Source organism: Myotis lucifugus, unplaced genomic scaffold (assembly GCF_000147115.1).
Source record: "Myotis lucifugus unplaced genomic scaffold, Myoluc2.0 scaffold_492, whole genome shotgun sequence".
Taxonomy (NCBI): domain Eukaryota; kingdom Metazoa; phylum Chordata; class Mammalia; order Chiroptera; family Vespertilionidae; genus Myotis; species Myotis lucifugus.
In genome coordinates, this window is record NW_005871540.1 from 293,991 (window position 1) to 314,732 (window position 20,742).

Below are 20,742 nucleotides of genomic sequence, written 5' to 3' on the forward strand. Positions count from 1 at the left end.
ACACATGTCCCCAAATGGAAAAGAAAAATAATACAAAGAAAGAAATTTGATGCCACTGAAGCTATTAGAAATAACCAGTCTATCTGAAGGTAATTTTATGGGAGGAACTTCAGATAAGTTTCAACAGGCCACAATGATGATTGGATAAGGGTTTATGTGCAGAAGGGGGTTAATTACATGTTTCTGTTGACATATAAAATGGTTTTATTCCTCCATTTTAATGATTTTTTAGCACACTCTACCACATCTAATTTGGAGCAATTCAGTATTAAATCACTTGCTGAGAGAGCAACAAAAAAGTAACTAAGAAACAGGGTGAATCAGTTTGAAAAGCAATGCCATGCAGACTGGGAAGGGAAGAGATAATGTTTCAAATGACAAACATCTCAGTAATGTGGTTATTACCATTATTATTAATAATTAAAATAATGATAATAATGATAGCCCTTGCTTTTTGCACAATACTTTTCTACTTGGGAGCTCAAAGTAATAAACTATTTTATCATTTTTTATCTCCACATAATTCACCAGTTTAGGAGGGGTTTGGGATTATAATTCCTGTTTTTCATGTGGAGGAAATAAGAGAGAATTGAATCTGCTGGTACAAGAATGTACAATAAATAAATTGGTGGTGGGGCTCAGCAATACACTCCCTTGCTTATTCAAAGTGTTTTTGATGGTTTCTCTTTTTTCTTTGTCCCATGCTACCTCTCTTATCTCATTCAAAGCCTCCAAAGACCATCACTGAAACAGCTGTAAACGGTGGGGGTCAGGAAAGGAGGATACACTGGTAATTTGGGGCACGATAGTGACAGAAATTCCATGAAAAGGCATATAATCATTCTCACTAGCTTTTGAAATTCAACCCCCCTCTCTCTTTTGTTTAATTCAAAAGCTATGATATCTCTTGTTAGAAAAAATCCACCACAACACAAAAAAGCACATTAAAATTAAAATTTCTCTCTTATTTCTGTTATTCCACTTCTTACTGTTTATAATTTTTGTCTCTTCCTATATATTTTGCAGTGCACACACATATATAGTTTTATTTATAGAAACTAGACACAGAATACATATTCTTCTGCAACATTTTTTCATTAAAATATATCATTGACCTTTTACACGTTAATACATGTAGCTCTACCCCATCAGTCTAATGGCTGCATTATTTTACTTTTCTGTCTTGATAAAAAGTTATCATAAAATAGAACTTCTGTCATATTTCACAATCCTATATAGTGATCATATACTTTTATAGTTATATCATATTTCCTTCCATTATAAACTCATATTCTTTATCTGGAATGTTTTGCTATTAGTAGAGAAGCCCTTCCCTCCCATGGCTGTCCCCTCCCTCCACGCCCCACATTTTGCTTACGTCTGCTATATGCATCTCCTTTCTTCTGCAACAGGCGAATAGCAAGCATTCACAGATGAAGGAACAGTAGTCAGTTTTTAGGCTTCTTAGGCACAGTTGCACATAAAAATAACCTCCTGTGGAGAACTCTTTTTATATTTCAATAATTGCCATTGTAGGAGCAGGTGTTTTGAATCCACTCAAGGGAGAACTAGTGATGGAAGAGATAGGGTAGAGGAAGATGAAGTTTCCTTGACTACAGTCTCATGGGAAAGTCATAGGACCAGGTAGAGTCCCAGGGGCCTTGCACCACACCCCAGGCCTTTAGCAGAGGCAGAGTCATGTAGCAATGGTGCCATTATTGACTTCTGCAATAATGTTCACACAGAACAGGACATGGAGGCAGAGACAGGATGTGATGATGGTGTGGCAGGGATCAAAATGATATCACTTCTTGGCCAAATATCACGTGGAAATAGTCTCCTTGTTTCTGCAATATATATATTGCAAAATGCTTTGCAGTTTCCAAGAACTTCTCAATTCATGATTTCATTATGGGTTCCACAGTCAACCTCATGCTTTTGAAAATATGGGTATTCTTCTGTCCCTATTGTCAGACCGAGAAACTATGCTCAGAGTCTAAGTGATTTGTCCAAGCTGGTAAGGAAAGAGCTGGACTTGGAATTCTCTTTATTTTGATTCAATCCCTGGTCCCCCTTCAAAAATAACACCATACTTGTCCCTCGTCTTCATGTACCAGACAGTGCTCTGGAGGTATGAATACATGCCATCGATTCTACCAGCATGACAAATACCTCAAGAAATTTAAAATAGCATCATATTCAAACTCTTTAGCCAACTGACATATTATTTCATTTCCTCTAGTTTTTGAGTTTGCTTAGTAACTATTATAACACAAGGAAACAGCAACTTTACTAATCAAGCACAAAGAAGGCTAACAGACTTTTTTTCAGTAACGTGGTTCTGAAGGCAGAACAAATGGGAGAGGCTGAGGGAGTCTCATGAACAAGGGATTCCCTGCAGCATCATTGAAGTTTAGAGATAACTATTAGCTCAAACATTTAGCATTTTTAGAATAGACCTCTGGTTGTCTTTTATGTGTATCCTGAAAGCTTGTTTGGATATAGATCAGAAAAACAGAAAGAGATTGAATTAGAAACTCTATCTGGAACCTGGTATGATTAAAGCTGCAACACATTTCTTGGGCAGTTTTAGATTCTAGAGGAGTAGAAACAGGCTTTAAACATTTCCATAGCTCCTACAGTGCTAACTCAGTGTCCTGCACACAGACAGCACAATAAATCATGGCTAACATTTGCATAGCACTTTCTACATGTTAGGCACTGTTGTAGGCATTTTACACGAAGTCATTTATTTAATCCTTACAACAATTCTATGAGATAGGTTTACCATTATCATCCTTGCTTTATGGACAAGAAAACCTAGGCACAGAGAAGTCAAATTACTTGCCAAAAGTCAGGCAACCAGAGCCAGACTGGCTTAGCAGCCTGGGACCCAGGGTGTGTTCTAAACAGTATTCTATCATCTGTGCGAGTGTCCTGAATTCCTCAGGAATAACTGTTTTACCCAAGAAGTGGGTACAGGGTGCACTGTGATATAATTCACCCATTTGCTTTCTTTCTCAGGTCTTCTGTGGCCAGGGCCACGAAGAGAGAATGTGTGAAGCCATGGGTGATTGGCCTCATCACCTTTTTATCCCTGATTGTCCTGGCCGTGTGCATTGGACTCATTGTTCATTATGTGAGATACAGTAAGTATGGGCTGCCCTGGCATCATGTGATTTACCCCAAATATTTCCTCCTGTACATTCCTGTTTTGGTTAGCCACAGGCTTATTCATTCATTACTACGATTCATTTGCATAGCTGGTACGAAGAACGCTTTACCTGCCTTGTTTCATGTTTAATCCTCACGAGCCAAGGAGATTCTTTCTTCCATCTTTAATGAAGCAATGCTTCCTACTGGGAATAGCATGCTCGTTTTTATATTCATTAATAATCAACTCTTAATTAAGGGAAGACCACAGGATAGCTAGAGTCCAGTGGCTTGAGTTGTTTGAGGTTATAGGGCAATCACCTTGATTTAAAATAATTATAACTCATTGAAATCCTGACAGCCCAATTAATTAATCACATAATCAGGGACTATAAAAAATAAGTAGGCTCTATTCTGTGCTGGTAAGTTAGAAAAATGCTCAGAGTGATATATTATTGAAGAAATGTTTATTTCTGTTATTTTAAATCTCATCTTGGGATGTATTATAAGTGAGTAAAGAGGACAGGATCTGCTGATAAGGCTAATTATAAGGAGATCCACTCTGCAGTAATTGGGTACCTCACTGCTGAATGAAACGTGAACACTGCTGTGCTATTGGAAAGATCCCCAGGGTACTCCAGAACTGTTTTTTAAGCGCACGACAACCCTTCTGAAGTTTCCTTCTACTTTGCCTCAGGTTTTAATTAGTTGACTCCACTATGACCTATTGGTTTAATATCTCCCTTACTGACTAGGTAATGCTTTGATGTTCAAGACCCTGTAACTAAAGAGGCTAATAACTTGATTCTAATTTAATTGGGAATTTGCAGAAGTTTCTTTCTTGTAAAGAGAAGTGGTGGTCTGTAATTTGGTGATCTGCTAGCAGACACAATCCAGTCTTAAATATCCAAGCAAGATGGATCATTAATGAGCAGTTTAAAGGGAAAAAAGTAATGTAAAGATTATTTTTGGTAAAATTTCCCCACATGCAGGTCTTTGAATTTGAAGTATTTGCATTTTGAAAATTTTTCTGGAGCATGTTTTTAATAAAAAAAATAGTAGCTGAAATAACTTCACAATCCTATAATTCTGTTATGAATATATTGAGTCCCATGATATTGTAAGCATTATCACTCTTCTTCATGGATGCCTAGGACTACATTGCATTCATTTTTGTATTTTCAGAAATTAAGAGGATTCTTGCACATATTAGAAACTTAATTAATGTTTATTAAATACAGAATGAAAAACAACAAGTGAGTCATACCTATGATATTTTCTAGGGGCATATTTTGGCTTATCTGACTTCATAAGGAGTCCCAAGTAATACTAGGGGTCTCCATACCTGAGCGAGAGAAAATGTTTCTTATTTTTCTCCTTTGCTTCTTCCCAAGCCAAGTGTTTATAGAGGCTTAAAGTCTTATTCATACGCATACAGTGAAAACCTGGCAAGATTTTTTCCAGTAACCTGTTCCTGGATCCTATTGTTTGGATGATCAGTTGAGTAATATGGAACACAGTTTCTACTGCCCACACAGCACACCTGAATAAACGATTGTTGTGACGTGTGTTACTGTCATAATTGCAACCTGCCCTCTGTGAGTGGATATAGCACATGTGCACTTGGAGATGGTACACCTAGATAACCCAGCTAAACCAAACAAATCTATTACAGAAACAGATAGATAAAGCTGGAAGTGATCAGGCTTGAAGAAACATTGTTTTGGCATAAAGCCCAGGACAGCGCAGATTTGTGTGTGCGGTGTGTGTCCATGGGCCTTTGAAGCTGCATTCCTGTCCCCTCTGTGATTTGAATGACAGAAGGTGAATCTATTATGAGTAACATCATTGTAGGTTATAGAATCACAAACCTGTTAGAAAACTTATGTTCCTCCTTATTTTTTTACTTTTCTGTTAACATTCCCAATGATATTCTTCAACAACTACACATGCCATATAATTTTGACAATTGGGAATATGTTTTGACACTTAGTGATCTGTTTGAGTCATTTGATCAAAGTAAAATATTGACTACAGATAAGTTGTTTATTTGGTTGAAGTATATGGAATTGCTGATATTTGTCCATTTTTGACCTACACGAACGGCAATTTTAAATGATTTAATCCAGTGGTTCTCAACCTTCTGGCCCTTTAAATACAGTTCCTCATGTTGTGACCCAACCATAAAATTATTTTCATTGCTACTTCATAACTTTAATGTTGCCACTGTTATGAATTATCATGTAAATATCTGATATGCAGGATGGTCTTAGGTGACCCCTGTGAAAGGGTCGTTCGACCGCCAAAGGGGTCACGACCCACAGGTTGAGAACCACTGATTTAATCTAATGATTAAATAAACAACACCAAAACAGGTCTAAGGATATAGAAGAGTCTGTTCTTTTCCTTTTTAGAACCTTACTATTCAACATGTGGTTGGGTGCCAGCAGCATCAGCCTAGTGCTTGATGGATGAGCTTGTTAGAAAAAAATGCAGGGTCTTGGGCCCAAATTCAGACCTAAGGGAAACGATCGGTCAATATTTCAATAGATTAAAAACCTTACTTAAAATTGTGTACATTGCCAGGGCTCTGCCTGCATTTCAGCTTGCACTGGCCTTTCAGGGAAGGGAGGTGAGGAAGCGGGGAGGAAGGTAAAAACTCTCCAGTACCTCACTTAGGTGGCTAATGCTCAGCAGACCTTGACCTTTCAGTCTCTCCAGCCTGACTTCCCTCTCCTTCATGTGTCACTCCAGACCTTGTCAGAGTCTGATTGGTAGCCATGACGTTCTTTTGAAATTTACCAGGAGTTATTTTGCATAAGTTGCATATAACAAGATATTTTTCTTATAGCTTCAATGAGTGGGTTTGTTTATTTGCTTCCACCCCAAGAAGCAGTGTGTAAAAAACATTTGTGCTTTGGGAGTTAGACATTAGGTTGAAGCCCCGTTCTGGTTTTTTTTTTTTTTCTGGCTGTTCATGTTGGGGTTAGGCAATTTATTCACATTTCTGAGGCTATATCCGGTGTCTGATAAATGTGGATAATACTGCCTTCCCATGAGGGTTATTATAAATTAAACGAGATATGTGAGTATGTCTGGGACACAGGTGTCCAATGTTAGTTTTATTTTCCTTGGGGTTTAAGTGCAAAGGGAACAAATAAGAAGCAACAGAGAAGGGCAGAGAGCTTGAGATTGGGTGAGACACGCTCCATTTTCCTGTGATAACCATACACAATAGTCTTGATCACCATTGTATTTCTAATGCTCAGCACAGAGTCCCTCACAGAAAAGGTAGTTGGCATTAATATTTGTTTAATGAATTTTCTGAGGGTTCTGTGCTTGCTTTGTGTATCATGGGGTAGATGAAAAGCTTTCCTGAATGAATTCTTCAGCAGGTCCCAGTCGTGGGCTGCCTAAACTAGATGCAAAAAATGGAGACAATGGCTAAGGAAGCCGACAAGCTCCAATTCCCGTGGCTGCCAGGAGAAAGAAAATAAATAGTGTGAAAAGGGAGCCAGATGAAACTAAATAGTGTCCCTGGAAGTGTATGCCAGGTGGCAGCTCTAGCTTCTTAAACTATATACTGAACTCCTAGCATTTTAAACCCTATCCTCATCTTATTCCTTAGTCAAAATAAATATTCTTACAGTAGAGTCCTATGGCCAGAATTATGGAAGAAACCTACTTTTGGAATAAAAACATGCATTTACTCTTGAGAAGTTTCTAAATCCATCCATGTGTGTTTGCTCAGATGGCGTGACTTGCTACCTCCTGTTGCTTGTTCAGGAATGGATAACACATGACTAATTAACCCATAGGAACACAAGCATTTCTTATGGCTTTTACACTCTAAATCTCATGATGATTAATGTTGTTGTCTTTTCTTCTGAGATAATCATGAAGCTCAGGGCAGGATGATGCAGATGACGACATGGGTACAAACATTATTTCCAGTCTCAGCCTTTCCAGCAACCACTAAATGGGAAAATGATAATGCTTCACACACATCTGATAAAAATTATGATGGGTTTTTATCTCTTTTCTTGTAGATCAAAGGAAGACCTACAATTACTATAGTACATTGTCATTTACAAGTGACAAACTGTATGATGATTTTGAAAGAGAGGCTTCTAAAAATTTCACAGAAATGAGCCAGAGAATTGAATCAATGGTAAGCATTTTTTCCCCTCCATTTCCAGGGCCATCACTTTTTTTTTACCATAATTTTTAGTACCTTAGCTTCTATGACATCTATTTCACTGACCTTGCATATCTTTGCAAAATAAGGAGAGCCCCCTCCCTAAGGGATATAAAACAAAATAACAATTCATGACTTCAGAGAGTATGATGTGCAGAACTGAACCAAATGACCTTAGCCATTTCTTTGTTTCTCCTACTCACACTTCCTTAGCTAGGGCTATATGCTTAATCAGCAAAATCCAGAAATTCTGGGAATGTGAGGGTTGATGTATCCTAGACTTCTTAAAGAAGAAACCCTGAGCAAAAGACCACCAGATTAAAACTATTGAAACACATACTTGGATAATATTTTCGCATTTAAAAATCGAATCTTGTTCCAGTTTTTGGTAATAAGTGCATAAGAAATCCATGGGTACTCATTCTATCACGAAGGCATCAACGTTATCCTGAGGGATGAATGAAATATTTTAAGAAGTAGAAAAATAAGTAGTATTGGCCAAAAGAGCAAGGGCCTGGGTGGTGACTTCTTATTGTCAGATTACTTAGAGAATAATTCAGATGTTTCCTGATATTTTGTGAGGTAATTAGTGGTATGATGTGATAGAAAGCCCCCTAAGCTAGGAGTTGGGACATCTATTTTTAGTACCATGTACTAGCTAGTGATGTGTTCTTTGGGGCATCACTTATCATTCTGGACAAATTTTTTTATGTGGATATTAGGGCATTAAGACTGGATCATTTCCAAATCGTCTTCCAGTTCCAACACCCTGAGTAATAACAGAATGGCAGTGAATCGCCTGGAAACTGCCTGGTAGACTAGAAGCCTGAGGATTCGTACACCTTGCTGAGGAGGAGGTCAAATCTTGGTTGTATTTGTATTTGTAAGCACCAAGTCAGGGAAATATCTGAATAAGCTCCTCTTTAAAGCAATATATATTGAGTGGCCAGATTATTATGACTACCTGACGTTTTTAGGCAAATTAGCTATAATTTCTCGCTGAAGTTGCTAGAGGGCCAGACCATTATAAATAGGGAAGCAGGTTGTTTACCATGACAGTAGAAGTGATTTTTTTTCTGAAGATATGGGTAAAAAACGTGATTTAACAGCCCTTGAACGTGGAATATATTTGAACATGAGTGGCCAGATTATTATGACCACCTGACATTTGTAGGCAAATTAGCCGTACACTGCACGTATGGGATATGGAAGCCGAAGGCCTGTTCCAACACCTTTGCTGTCTGCAGTTACCAAGATAAAACATCTCCAATTCGCACAGGAACATAAGGATTGGACAGTCGAGCGTTGGAAAAAAGTCATGTGGTCCGATGAATCACGTTTCCAGTTGCAGCATGCAGATGGAAGAGTGAGAATTTGGCGGAAACAGCATGAAAGCATGCACCCCACATGCATGAGTACAATCCTTCAAGCTGGTGGGGGCAGTGTTATGGTTTGGGGCATGTTTTCCTGGCATGATTTGGGCCCTTTAATTCGTGTGGAACAATGTCTGAATAGCACAACATACCTAAGTATCATTGCTGATCAAGTTCATTCTATCATGTTGATGGTGTATCCCAATGGAGATGGCTTCTTCCAACAAGACAATGCGCCATGCCACGGTCCTCGTATTGTGCAGGAGTGGTTTCAAGAACATGAGGGAAACTTTACCTTGCTTAGGTGGCCCCCCCAGTCACCAGATCTCAATCCAATTGAGCATTTGTGGGATGAAGTTAAAAGAGCCATCAGGCAGCTGGTTCCACAACCATCAAATCTCACAGAACTGGACAGTGCTATTCATCAGGCATGGTGTCAGATTCCTCGCATCACCTTTAAACATCTCGTGGAGTCAATGCCAAGAAGAATCGCCGCAGTATTGAAGGCAAAAGGTGGCCCAACGAAGTACTGATGGGGTGGTCATAATAATCTGGCCACTCACGTTCAAATATATCCCACGTTCAAAGGCTGTTAAATCGTGTTGTTTGCCCATATCTTCAGAAAAAAATCACTTCTACTGCCATGGCAAACAACCTGCTTCCCTATTTATAATGGTCTGGCCCTCTAGCAACTTCAGCGAGAAATTATAGCTAATTTGCCTACAAACGTCAGGTAGTCAGAATAATCTGGCCACTCAGTGTATATATTTATATATATACTAGAGGCCCGGTGCACAAAAATTTGTGCACTCGGGGGGGGGGGTCCCTCAGCCTGGCCTGTGCCCTCTCGCAGTCTGGGACCCCTCGGGAGATAACGACCTGCTGGCTTAGGCCTGCTTCCGGGTGGCAGAGGGCATGCCCAATCCCTAGGTTCAGCCCCTGGTCAGGCTCAGAGCAGGGCCGATTGGGGAGTTGGGGCGCTGCCCCTGTCACACTCAAGGCAGGGTCGATGGGGAGGTTGTGGCGCCACCCCCTGTCACTCACAGAGCAGGGCCAATCAGGGGGTTGGGGTACTGCCCCCTGTCACTCACAGAGCAGGGCCGATCAGGGGTTTGGGGCGCTGCCCCCTGTCACTCATAAAGCAGGGCCCATCAGGGGGGTTGGGGCTCCGTACCCTGTCACACACAGAGCAGGGTCAATCAGGAGGTTGGGGAGCTCCCCCCTGTTACGCACAGAGCAGGGCTCATCAGGGGGTTGAGGAGCTCCCCCCTGTCACTCACAGAGTAGGGCCAATAGGGGGGTTGGGGCTCCGTACCCTGTCACACACAGAGCAGGGCGGATCAGGGGGTTGGGGCGCTGCACCCTGTCACACTCAGGGCAGGGCCAATGGGGAGGTTATGGCTCTCCCCCATCACACACAGAGCAAGGCCCATGGAGGGGGGTTGGGGCGCCACCCTCTATCACCCACAGAGCAGGGCGATCAGGGGGTTGGGGCGCCGCCACTGTCACACTCAGGGCAGGGTCGATGGAGAGGTTATGGCTCTACCCTGTCACACACAGAGCAGGGCCCGTGGAGGGGGGGTGCTTGGGGCACTGCACCCTGTCACACACAGAGCCACAGGGCGATCAGGGGGTTTGGGCGCTGCCCCCTGTCAGGCTGATCCCGGTGCTGGGAGGCATATTACCCTTTTACTATATAGAATAGAGGCCTGGTGCACGGGTAGGGGCTGGCTGGTTTGCCCTGAAGGGTGTCCTGGATCAGGGTGGGGGTCCCCACTGGGGTGCCTGGCCAGGCTGGCTGAGGGGCTGAGAGCCGTTTTCTGGTTGGCGGGTGACTGAAGCTCCCAACCGCTCCTTTTTTTCTTTTTTCTTTTTTTATTCTGGGCCAGCTTTAGCTCTGAGGCCTCGCTGCTGAAAACATTGATACAATGTTGTGGTCCGGCTGGCTGAAGCCCGGCTGAATAAAGCAGGTTTCTAGGGTTTTGTTAAGCTTCTATATTTGTTACATAGTTGCTTAGAGTTGCAGATGAGAGGCCGGCAAGTGAGGCAGGGAACGTTGGAGTCCGCTGTCACTGGAGCAAGCAAGCCTCCCTGTTTGCTTCAGTGCATGGCTGCCGGCCGCCATCTTGGCTGACAGCTAATTTGCATAAGGATATGCTGATTAGCCAATGGGAAGGGTAGCGGTCGTACACTAATTACCATGTTTCTCTTTTATTAGTGTAGACTAGAGGCCTGGTGCACAACATTTGTGTACTGGGTGGGAGGTCTCTCAGCCTTGCCTGTGCCCTCTCGCAGTCTGGGACCTTTCGGGGGATGTCTGCCTGCCTGCTTAGGCCTGCTCCCCCTGAGCAGGCAGGTGGACATCCCCCAAGGGGTCCTTAGTGATGTGCTGTGGAGGTGGGAGAGGCTCCCACCAACCCCACTGTACTCACCAGCCTGTGGGAGTGCACTGATCACTGGGGGGCAGCTCCTGCATTCAGTGCACATCATAGTGACTGGTCTTCCATCAATTGGTCAATTTGCATATTAGCCGTTTATTATATAGGGTAAGTTTTTCACCAGGTTTGGAAACCATGTGACACTCATGCACTCATATCTCTAACCCAATTACTAGTTGGCAGAATTAATTCATTTTCCTTGTATACTTTTGTCTATATCTCAGGATGTGAATATTTACTGTTACTTTTTAAAAAAGTCTATTTATTGTCTTTTATCTCTTTTTGAGTGTAGTACAACTGATGTCACTTCAGACCCCTCTATTATGGTTCCCCAGCTCCTATAAGTCCCAAGGCAGAGTTCAGTGGAAGTCACTGAGTAGAATACTAAAAAAAGGGTCCTCAAGTTTGGCACATGGTGATATGTTGGTCATTGTGTTTTGTTTTTAATTGAAAAAAAATGTAAACTTTAAATTAGCTTGCAGAATTTCAAGGAATTGTTGCTGGAATAATTTGAATATTTTTTGGAACAGGTGAGAAATGCATTTAATAAATCTTCATTGAGGGGAGAATTCGTCATGTCTCACATTATCAGATTCAGGTATGTAGATCTAAATTACTTCAGAATACAAATTAAAGCTAAAGCTGTTGATGTAATCAGTTTATAAATGCTGTTTAAAGTGTTATAATATGATGTAATTCAATTTCACAAATATTCATTTGGCACCTATTCTGTGTAAGTCATGGGTTACAATGTGTCTTGCTGATTTTCTAAATGCAAAAGAAAGAATTTGCAAGATGATTGAGAATTTCAGAAATATTATTGGTGGCTATGTTATAGAATTATGGGTGTTTTTTTTTTTTTGGCAAATTCTAGCACAAATAGACACCTACCACATCTTTTGATTTAATAGTAAATAGTGTAAGTAGATAAGGTTTGTCTTCATCTCTTGGTTTTCCTTATCAATTTTCTTTGCTATTTTTTATTTTACCCTTTCTGCTCCAAGTATTTAAGATCTTAGATCTGACTATCAACCGTGAATAAATAGAAATTTAGAGCACATTTTATGCAAAGCACTATATGAGGATCTTAAATAATATAGTGTCTTAATGAAAATTACTTGTATTTTTCAAAAATAGGATAAGAACTCTTTCCAATATTATTTCAATGACAAAACTCCAAGATTCACTTCTTAGTCTATTACTTTGTTGACATCTTTGAGGTGTGACTTTTGTCACTTTCACCTGAAAATTCTGTCCTCTTTAGTATTTGAAATATTATTCTTTCTTGGATCTCTAATCCTTAATTTTTTTCTCTCTAAAGGGGACTTCATCCACATGTGTTATTGAAATCCAAGTGTATTTTTCCAGTCTAAACTATTTTCCTGGCTTCTAGAACTATATGCCTGCCCAAGTACATTTCCACATGGAAGTTCCACAGAAATATCTTGGAGTCAAGGAAAACCCAGTCTAATGAGAAACTTAGGAGTCATGATACACTCCTTTCTTTCCTGGACCACTCACACATGGATAACAAAGTTATACCAATTCTATCTTCCCAATCACTTTCCAATTTATTTCTTCATCCTACAAACTTTGCTCTTCATTTAAGTAAAGTGTGTTGGAAAGATAAAGTTAGTCTTAGAGATGTTGAATTGAGATGCTAGGGAACCATATGAGCCTGAAATATGAGTCTAACTTAGGTATAAATGAAATTTCTCGGAAAAAGGGTAATGAAAGATAAAAAGAATGTTTGATGAAAAAAGCTTGATGAAGAACAACAATGTGTAAGGAGATTCACAAAAAATAGGAACCTAGGCAATAGGGAAGAAGCAGAAAAAATAAAAGAAAATTCATGACAGATGCACAAAATTCAAGAAGAGACTGGAAAGAATTGACTGATGTATGAGTCAATGAGGAAGTCTGTTGAGTGTGTTTACCTCCACATCCCACGTGGATCAGGGTTCAGGACCTGGAAGCGGAGCCACCCACAAATGAAAGAGAAAAGACAAGAGATAATTGGAAATATTGGGGGGCCAGGCGGGCAAGTCCAACTCAAGGGGAAGGACCTCCACTGGTGCTCAGGCCTCACCAACCTTTTATTGATCTGGGATACACCCATAGCATAGCCCTTAGGCAGGCGACCCCAGGCAACAGGCAGACTAGCCCATCAGCAAGGATTTACATAATAATAAATGGGGAAGTTACTTCAGCTACCACTGTCTGGACAAACAGAGGTGGCGCCTAGCTCTGACCTTTGCTAGGGCTTCAAAGGTACCCAGCCTTGGGGGCGAGGGGGGTGTCTCTGTCTACACTTATCAGCTAGTGAAGACAATAAACCATTTCCCACAGAAGTCATTTAGTGTAGACGAAAGACTCAGTGGACTGGGAGGGGAGGAAGCAGAGTGCAAAGAAGTAAATATGAGGTAGAATGTAATTTATCTGTTCAAGAAGGTTTATTGTGATAATAAGGTGAGAGATACATTGAGTTTCTGGGGTAGGGAGAGGATTTTATTTGTTTTTGTTTCTATAAGCCAGGCAGTATAGGAATATTTTAAGAGACTGAAGAAGAAATAATTGATGTGCGGGGTTGCTGAAAGGCTATGAGATACATAACAATAATCTCTTTAAAGCCCTATTTGTTTCTTCAGATTACAAAAGCAATACAAAAAGATACACAGTTCAACAACACAGTATTACATAAATAGAACCTGAAAGCTCCCTCTCCAATAATTCCACTTCCAGAAAGAACTCATCTTCTTAACCATCTATTTTGCACATATTTTTAATGACTGAATGTACATCTATTCCATTTTTTAGTTGGCTGTATAGTATTTCACTACAAGTATGTGTCAGGGTCAACTTAGCCAATGCCCTTTTGATGGACACTTGGGTTGTTACATATTTTTGGATTTAAAAACAAGGTTATGATGAACATATGCATACATATCTCCTTGTACATACAAAAGGGTATTTGAAGATTAAATTTCTAAAAGTAGAAATACTGCATCAGAGAGGGTGGATAATAAAACTTATAATAAAAAAACTGACCTCAAAAAATAAGATTCTAATTTATAATTCTGTTTATAATTTATGTAAGAGTTAATGCCATGTAGAGGTAGGAGTAAGATTCTATGGGAATTGATCATATGTGAAAAACATGGGGTGAAGCAGCTGACAGAAAGAGAAAGAGTAGTCAAGGCTGAATCCAAGTCAGTAACTCATTCAAATAACAAAGGTTAATTAACACTCTACCTAGAAAATACAATCACATAGAGTCAACATAGTTTGGTCAAGCTTTCTAAGATTCTTAGGATTTGGGAGTTGTTTAGGAGAGCCTGAAGGTTGCTTAGGAAAAATTATTGGTTTTAAGTCACTAGGAGTTAAGCCTGAAAGCTAAAGCCAGAGTCAATTTCATATTCAGTAAGCATTATACTTGATAATAATAAAAAAAAACTTTTTTGATTGATTTCAGTGATGAAGGGAGAGGAAGAGAGAGATAAAAACATCAATGATGAGAGAGAATCATTGATTGGCTGCTTCCTGCCCATTCCCTCCCTCCCCCCACTAGAGATCCAGTAGCAACATGGGTATGCATGCACCCTGACTAGGAATCAAACTGTGACCTGCTGGTTCATAGGTCAATGTTCAACAACTGAGCCATACCGGTGAGGCTATATTTGATAATTTTGAATGGCTAACAAGAGAAGTGTCTTTTTATATCAATAACCATGTACTTAACTGGGTCCTTTGGTTGTAATAGAAACCATGAACATACTAGCTTATTACTATCAGAGAGGCTGAGTTGGGAGTTCTATATGTGGTAACCAATAGGAATATAGAAGAAAATAAACTAGATCTTTTAAAATTACATGTATGGATTTGTTTTTTGTGTTTCAAAAGAATGATAAAGTAAAATATACTATATAATAAAAGTGTAGAATGCAAATTGTCCCCTTGACTGGGAGTGCTCTAGGAATTCAACCAGGAGGCAGCGGCAGGTAGTTGGGGAAGAGAGGGAGCCTCAGGCCAACAGTGGTAGCAGGCAGCTGGGGGAAGGGAGTGAGTAACTGCTGGCAGCCGGCAGTCACTAGGGACCCTACCAGTGCATGAATTTCATGCACTGGGCCCCTAGTATATGCTATTACTCTAAATTTTATTCTAAACTATATTTTAAAACCACATTTTTTTTCCTTTTTGATCCACAGTAAAGAGGTAAATGGAGTGTTGGCTCACATGCTGCTGATTTTTAGATTTCGCTCTACTGAGGATCCTGAAACCATAAATAAAATTATTCAACGAGTTCTACATGAAAAGCTGTATGATGCTGTAGGGCCCCCTAAATTAGATCCTGAATCAGTTGAAATAAAAAGTAAGTTTATTTTTCTTACTTAGTTTAATTCTCTTACATAAAATATCTCCATGTTAAGTTTGGTCTTGGGCAATGATTTTTAGAAAATTATTTTGGATGCCCTTTAATTATGGAGTCTTGCCACTAGTAGAACATTTCTTTGGGACCAAATTGGTCCTAATAAAGTATTTTAATTTTTTATACTACCCAAAACTTATGGCTTGCATGCAAGTTTGTCATTAAGTAATTGTGAAATTCATTTAAATATTTGTATATTTAACCCAATATATATAAGATAGTATTATTTCAACAGTCAATGTACAAATTATTATGAGTATATATCTATAATAATAAAAGCATAATATGCTAATTAGACCAAACAACCTTCCAGACGACCTTCCGGACTAAGCCATGGCGCTGTGAGGCCGAGGCAGAGGCAGCTGCAGTGGCTATGGGGTCCAAGCCCCTTGCACGAATTTCATGCATCGGGCCTCTAGTATATATATATATGTATATACTGTATATGTGCATATATATATATATATATATATATATGTATATATATATATATATATAATACTAAGGCTTTGAAATCTAGTGTATATTTTATATATATAGTGCATTTCAATTTAGATAAGCCACATTTCAAGAGCTCACTAGGCACATGTGGCTAGTGGTACAATATGGGAATTGGTAGTATTAGAAATGAGACCATAGGGAACAAGTACAAAGTGCAAATATAAAAGCTGGTAGACTTCACTAGAGGCTTAACTTGATGGTCAGCTACCTTACTTGCTTACAAAGGAGACTTCACTAGTCAGGGCTACTACATAATTTGTGGGGCCCAGTGGAAAAGAGAAAGTTGCATTCTTCAAAAAGCAATTTAAAAAAGGGCTGTTAAAGGTAATAAAACATAAGTCCTCTCATGGCCTTTTTCTCTCATGGTCTCTTGTTTTGTCATGCTGTTTTTATTTCTTAATGTCATTTAAAGTAAAAAAAAATAAAATTACTAGCATGAGTTTTACTGTTCACATTCATTCTGTGAAATGTCAATTTTAAATACAAATATAAGAGCATTTCATTTTTACATGGAATCACAAAAATTATACAATTGTATTTCACAGCTCATACATATATATTTCAGTTTTTACCAGGTCAATGAAAACACTACACAAGGCGAGCATGAGCTTTTTTTTTTTTTTTTTTTTAAATGGTTGAACTTCTTTATTGTTTTTTAAATCCTGAAGTAATGGGACATTTATAAAGAGCTTACACTTTTTATTATATCTGACATTTAATGAGAAGTCATTGGAAGGGTTGGGGATTGGATGAACAATGTGTTACTGAAGTTAACGGAAACTCCTTATCCTCTTCTCTTCATGTGTCCACTCTTCCAGTTATTTTTTTTTATTGCTAAAAGTATTACAAAGGGTATTACATATGTGTCCTTTCCCCCCCGCCCCTGCCCTTGACAATCCCCTGGCCTCCCTTACCCCCCAGTGTCTTATGTCCATTAGTTAGAGCATGAGCTTTTTTATTTACCTTGTTGACACATGCACATTTTAAAGGCATTCTCTACCTTTAGCTTAAGCAAAGATGGCTTATTTATTTATTATTATTTATTATCTATTATTATCTATGCCATTATTTCCAGCAGAAACTGTTGGCCAATGCCAAGAATAATGAGAGCAAGAAAGAATATATTAGAGTGCATTGGTTGCTCATGTCTACTAGAATGTCATTGCCTCCCTTTTAAGCACCCTCTGGTTCACACAGGAAACCTGGCGTCTGGGGACTATCACTGCCCTCTGCCTAATGTTGAGAAGTCAACGAGCTAAGGAGCCATTGGTTAGAGTCAAATGACGATGTGAAGGCAAATCGCCTTGCTAAAACGTTGGCAGAAGGAAGACTTATAATAGTAAAGAGATAACATTGGTTTTAAATGGGCGTGAGAACTAATTTATGGAAATGCCACGTGGTTGTTGTACAAATGGGACTATGCCTATGGCTTTAGTAAAATAATCTGAAATAGTGGCCAATAAAAATAATATCATTGCATTTGGTCAATCAAAACTGTGGTTCAGACCATTATTTCCCTCAAAGAGACTGTGGTCCACATGCATCTTATTTCCTGGTATAAAACTCATGCTCCTGGGCTTCAACACAAAATCACTGAATCAGAATTACTGGAAAGAGAAACAGGTATTTATATTATGAAGGTGCTCCTTATGTTACTCTATCCTCACTAAAGTTTAAGAAACACTGTTCAGATCTCTCTTTTCCCCAAGGCAGTGAACATACTATGTCTATGATAAAAATAACTATGTTGCTTTCTTTACAACCTAGAGATATGTTATTTTAAAATAAAATTAAACCAGCCTTTACTATTTGAAGTATTCAGAGGCATTATGCAATTTCTGATGAGCTGACCCTGTTCAGCATTTCTGTATATTTCAGAAATCAACAAGACAGAAACGGACAACTTTCTAAACAATTGTAAGTTTAATATATTTATTAAAATCACATGACTTGAATGTAAAATGTTAACACTAGATTATTTAGGCTTACTTTACGTGGTGTTAAGGGTCAGAATAAAGTTTGAGTGTTCTGTGTACAGCTCATGGTGCTTTAGCTTACCTCTGAGGCACATTTTATTACTAAAGAATAACAAAATTGGGGGAATTTTGGAGTGGATGTATGGGTGTTCATGGCATATGTGTATTGGAAATGAATCATGCAGTTGTTAAATAAGAGGCAAAAATATTTCTTAATGTTCTGATTGAAGATAACTGTAATATATTTTCACAAAAGTTTTCTAAAGATTATAGAAAAGTAATCTGAATGTTGGTATTTTTCAGCTAGAGGAAGAAACTTGTTATTCTACACAAAATAAAATCTTCTTCTTTATTAAAAAAATATCTTTTTATTGATTTCAGAGAGGAAGGGAGAGGGAAAGAGAGATAGAATCATTGATCACTGTCTCCGGGAAGCCCCTACCAGGGATCAAGCCTGCAACCTGGGCATGCGCCCTTGACCAGAATCAAACCCGGGACCCTTCAGTCTGCAGGCCGATGTTCTATCCACTGAGCCAAACTGGCTAGGGCAAATAAAATCTTCTTGATTAATCCCATATTGTGGAAATCACCGGCAATCATAGGGCTGGAGTGTATATTGATGACATTACCGAAGGCCTAGATAACATTTTTTACCTGTATTTTAAAAATTCTGACTCTAGACCTAGAATTTCCTTCCCTCATAGCAGAGTATTGCATCAGGATTTAGAGAGTACATTAGATAGTTACAGAATAAGTACAGAATATATTTATCTTAAAAGATGGAAGGAAATATGCTACTCACCAGCTCAGAATGTTGGTTGATACATAAATTTAACTAGGCATAAGACCAAAGGATAATCCTATTACTTAAATAAAATATATTCTTGTCACCAATATTTATTAGGAACCTACTATGTGCTAGTGCTTTGGTAGGCAATAGGGATATAAAGGATGAAATAATATCCCTGCACAAAGAAGCTCATACTCTAATGGGACTATATGTACAGGGACTAGTGCATGAACTAGTGCATAACTCTAAAACAATAGCTCTCAAACAAGGGCAATTTTGACCCCCAAAGAATTATGCTCTATGGTGCCATTTTTGGTTATCATGATTGTGTGTGTGTGTGTGTGTGTGCACGCTGCTGGTATCTAGTATGTATAGGTCAGGGGTCCTTTTAAACATCCTATTACTAGTATACAAAGGACAGTCTCCCACAACTATTAAGAACTATTCATCCCAATTGTCAATACTTCCAAGGTTGAGAAACTCTGTAATTAATATATATATATATATATATATATATATATATATATATATATATATGTGTGTGTGTGTGTGTGTGTGTGTGTGTATATATATTATATATATATATATATATATATATATATGACAGGGAGAGAGGTATATACACATACAATATATAGAGTATCATTTTTTTAATGAAGGTATTAACGAAAGTTATAACTAATCCAGTTTGAGGATGGGGATTAGAGACAGCATCCTAGAGGAAGTAATGACTAGTTTAAATCTTACAACATGAATAGGAGTTAAATAATGAAACACAACAGTTTAAGGAAAGGGAAAAACAAGAGAAAATGTTTGATACTACTGGAGCTCAAAGTATGAAAAACTTGGAATACAGAAACACAATTTGAAACTTAAAAGCAACCGCTAACTAATGCATCATCTCTCTTGGGCAGGTTGTGGGACTCGGAAGAATAAAAGTACAAAACAGAGTGTCAGGATTGTTGGTGGGACACAGGTTGAAGAGGGTGAATGGCCATGGCAAGTTAGCCTGCAACTGGATGGGATCCATCGCTGTGGAGCAACTTTAATTAATGGCTCATGGCTTGTGAGTGCTGCTCACTGCTTTAGAATGTAAGTCCTGAACCTCATGAGTGATTGGGGGTAAGCAGAGTGCTTTGGGGCTTGGCAAGAAAAAAATACCTTATGAAGTTTAAGAGAGATGAGTTTAGTATATATTAAAGAACATACATATCACAAAGAGAATGGGAAACTCTTAAACCTTAGTAAAAGGTTTTATAGTCTGGAAATGGAAATGGCATCAAAGTACATCTGGGTAAATTATCCATTGAAAAGCACACAATAATTTGTCAGAGGAAGCAGGAATTTTAAGACATCTTTGGACTTTGAGCTTGATATCAATGAGAAGAGCCATAGCTCTCTGTTGCATATCTAAGAGAGATGGAGGCTAGGTGGGTTGTAGGTTTGACCCCAATGGGGAAGTTTCCCATGATAAGAATTAAATATGAAGAAACCTGGTAGTAACAAATTGTATAACTGAATAGGTTGGCTAGTTATATTCCAAGGAATAAAAACTTTTTAACCTAGAGTAAAATGCCTACAGTATAGAGGATTGTAATGCTTTGTTAAATTATTGTGCAGTCTTTTTGGTTTTCAGGGAAATGTGTATGTTTGTGGGGGTAGGTGACATGGTGCATGTAGAATGCATTTAGTTCTCTCATCCTGTACAGGATATGCTTTCCATATATGCCTCGGAGTCACTGATGCCAGAAATGTCAAAAGGCCCTAAGGTCTGGAGTGGTAACTCAGCATGCAAAGGAGCAAGATACATGCCATTGTGGCATTTCTACCTGATCTGACCTATGAGCCAGATTCTCAGATTGTTTCTAAAAATAGAAACTATATTTT

General features: G+C 38.9%; 1 protein-coding gene across 3 annotated transcripts in view; it reads left to right on the plus strand.

The window, feature by feature from the left end:
- The window catches only part of LOC102418513 (transmembrane protease serine 11E), a 46,353-nt gene that overhangs the window by 16,842 nt on the left and 8,769 nt on the right, over window positions 1-20,742 (plus strand). Inside the window, exons 1-7 of one of the 3 annotated variants that reach the window (XM_023744858.1) lie at window positions 16-89; window positions 3,025-3,149; window positions 7,203-7,324; window positions 11,693-11,760; window positions 15,368-15,531; window positions 17,950-18,006; window positions 19,770-19,947. In XM_023744858.1, coding sequence (XP_023600626.1) covers window positions 7,301-7,324; window positions 11,693-11,760; window positions 15,368-15,531; window positions 17,950-18,006; window positions 19,770-19,947 — 491 coding nt within the window. In that variant the 5' untranslated portion in view covers window positions 16-89; window positions 3,025-3,149; window positions 7,203-7,300. Of the gene's footprint in view, window positions 1-15; window positions 90-3,024; window positions 3,150-7,202; window positions 7,325-11,692; window positions 11,761-15,367; window positions 15,532-17,949; window positions 18,007-19,769; window positions 19,948-20,742 lie in introns of those variants that run through there. The other 2 variants (XM_023744857.1, XM_014445966.2) reach the window with 2 other exon arrangements.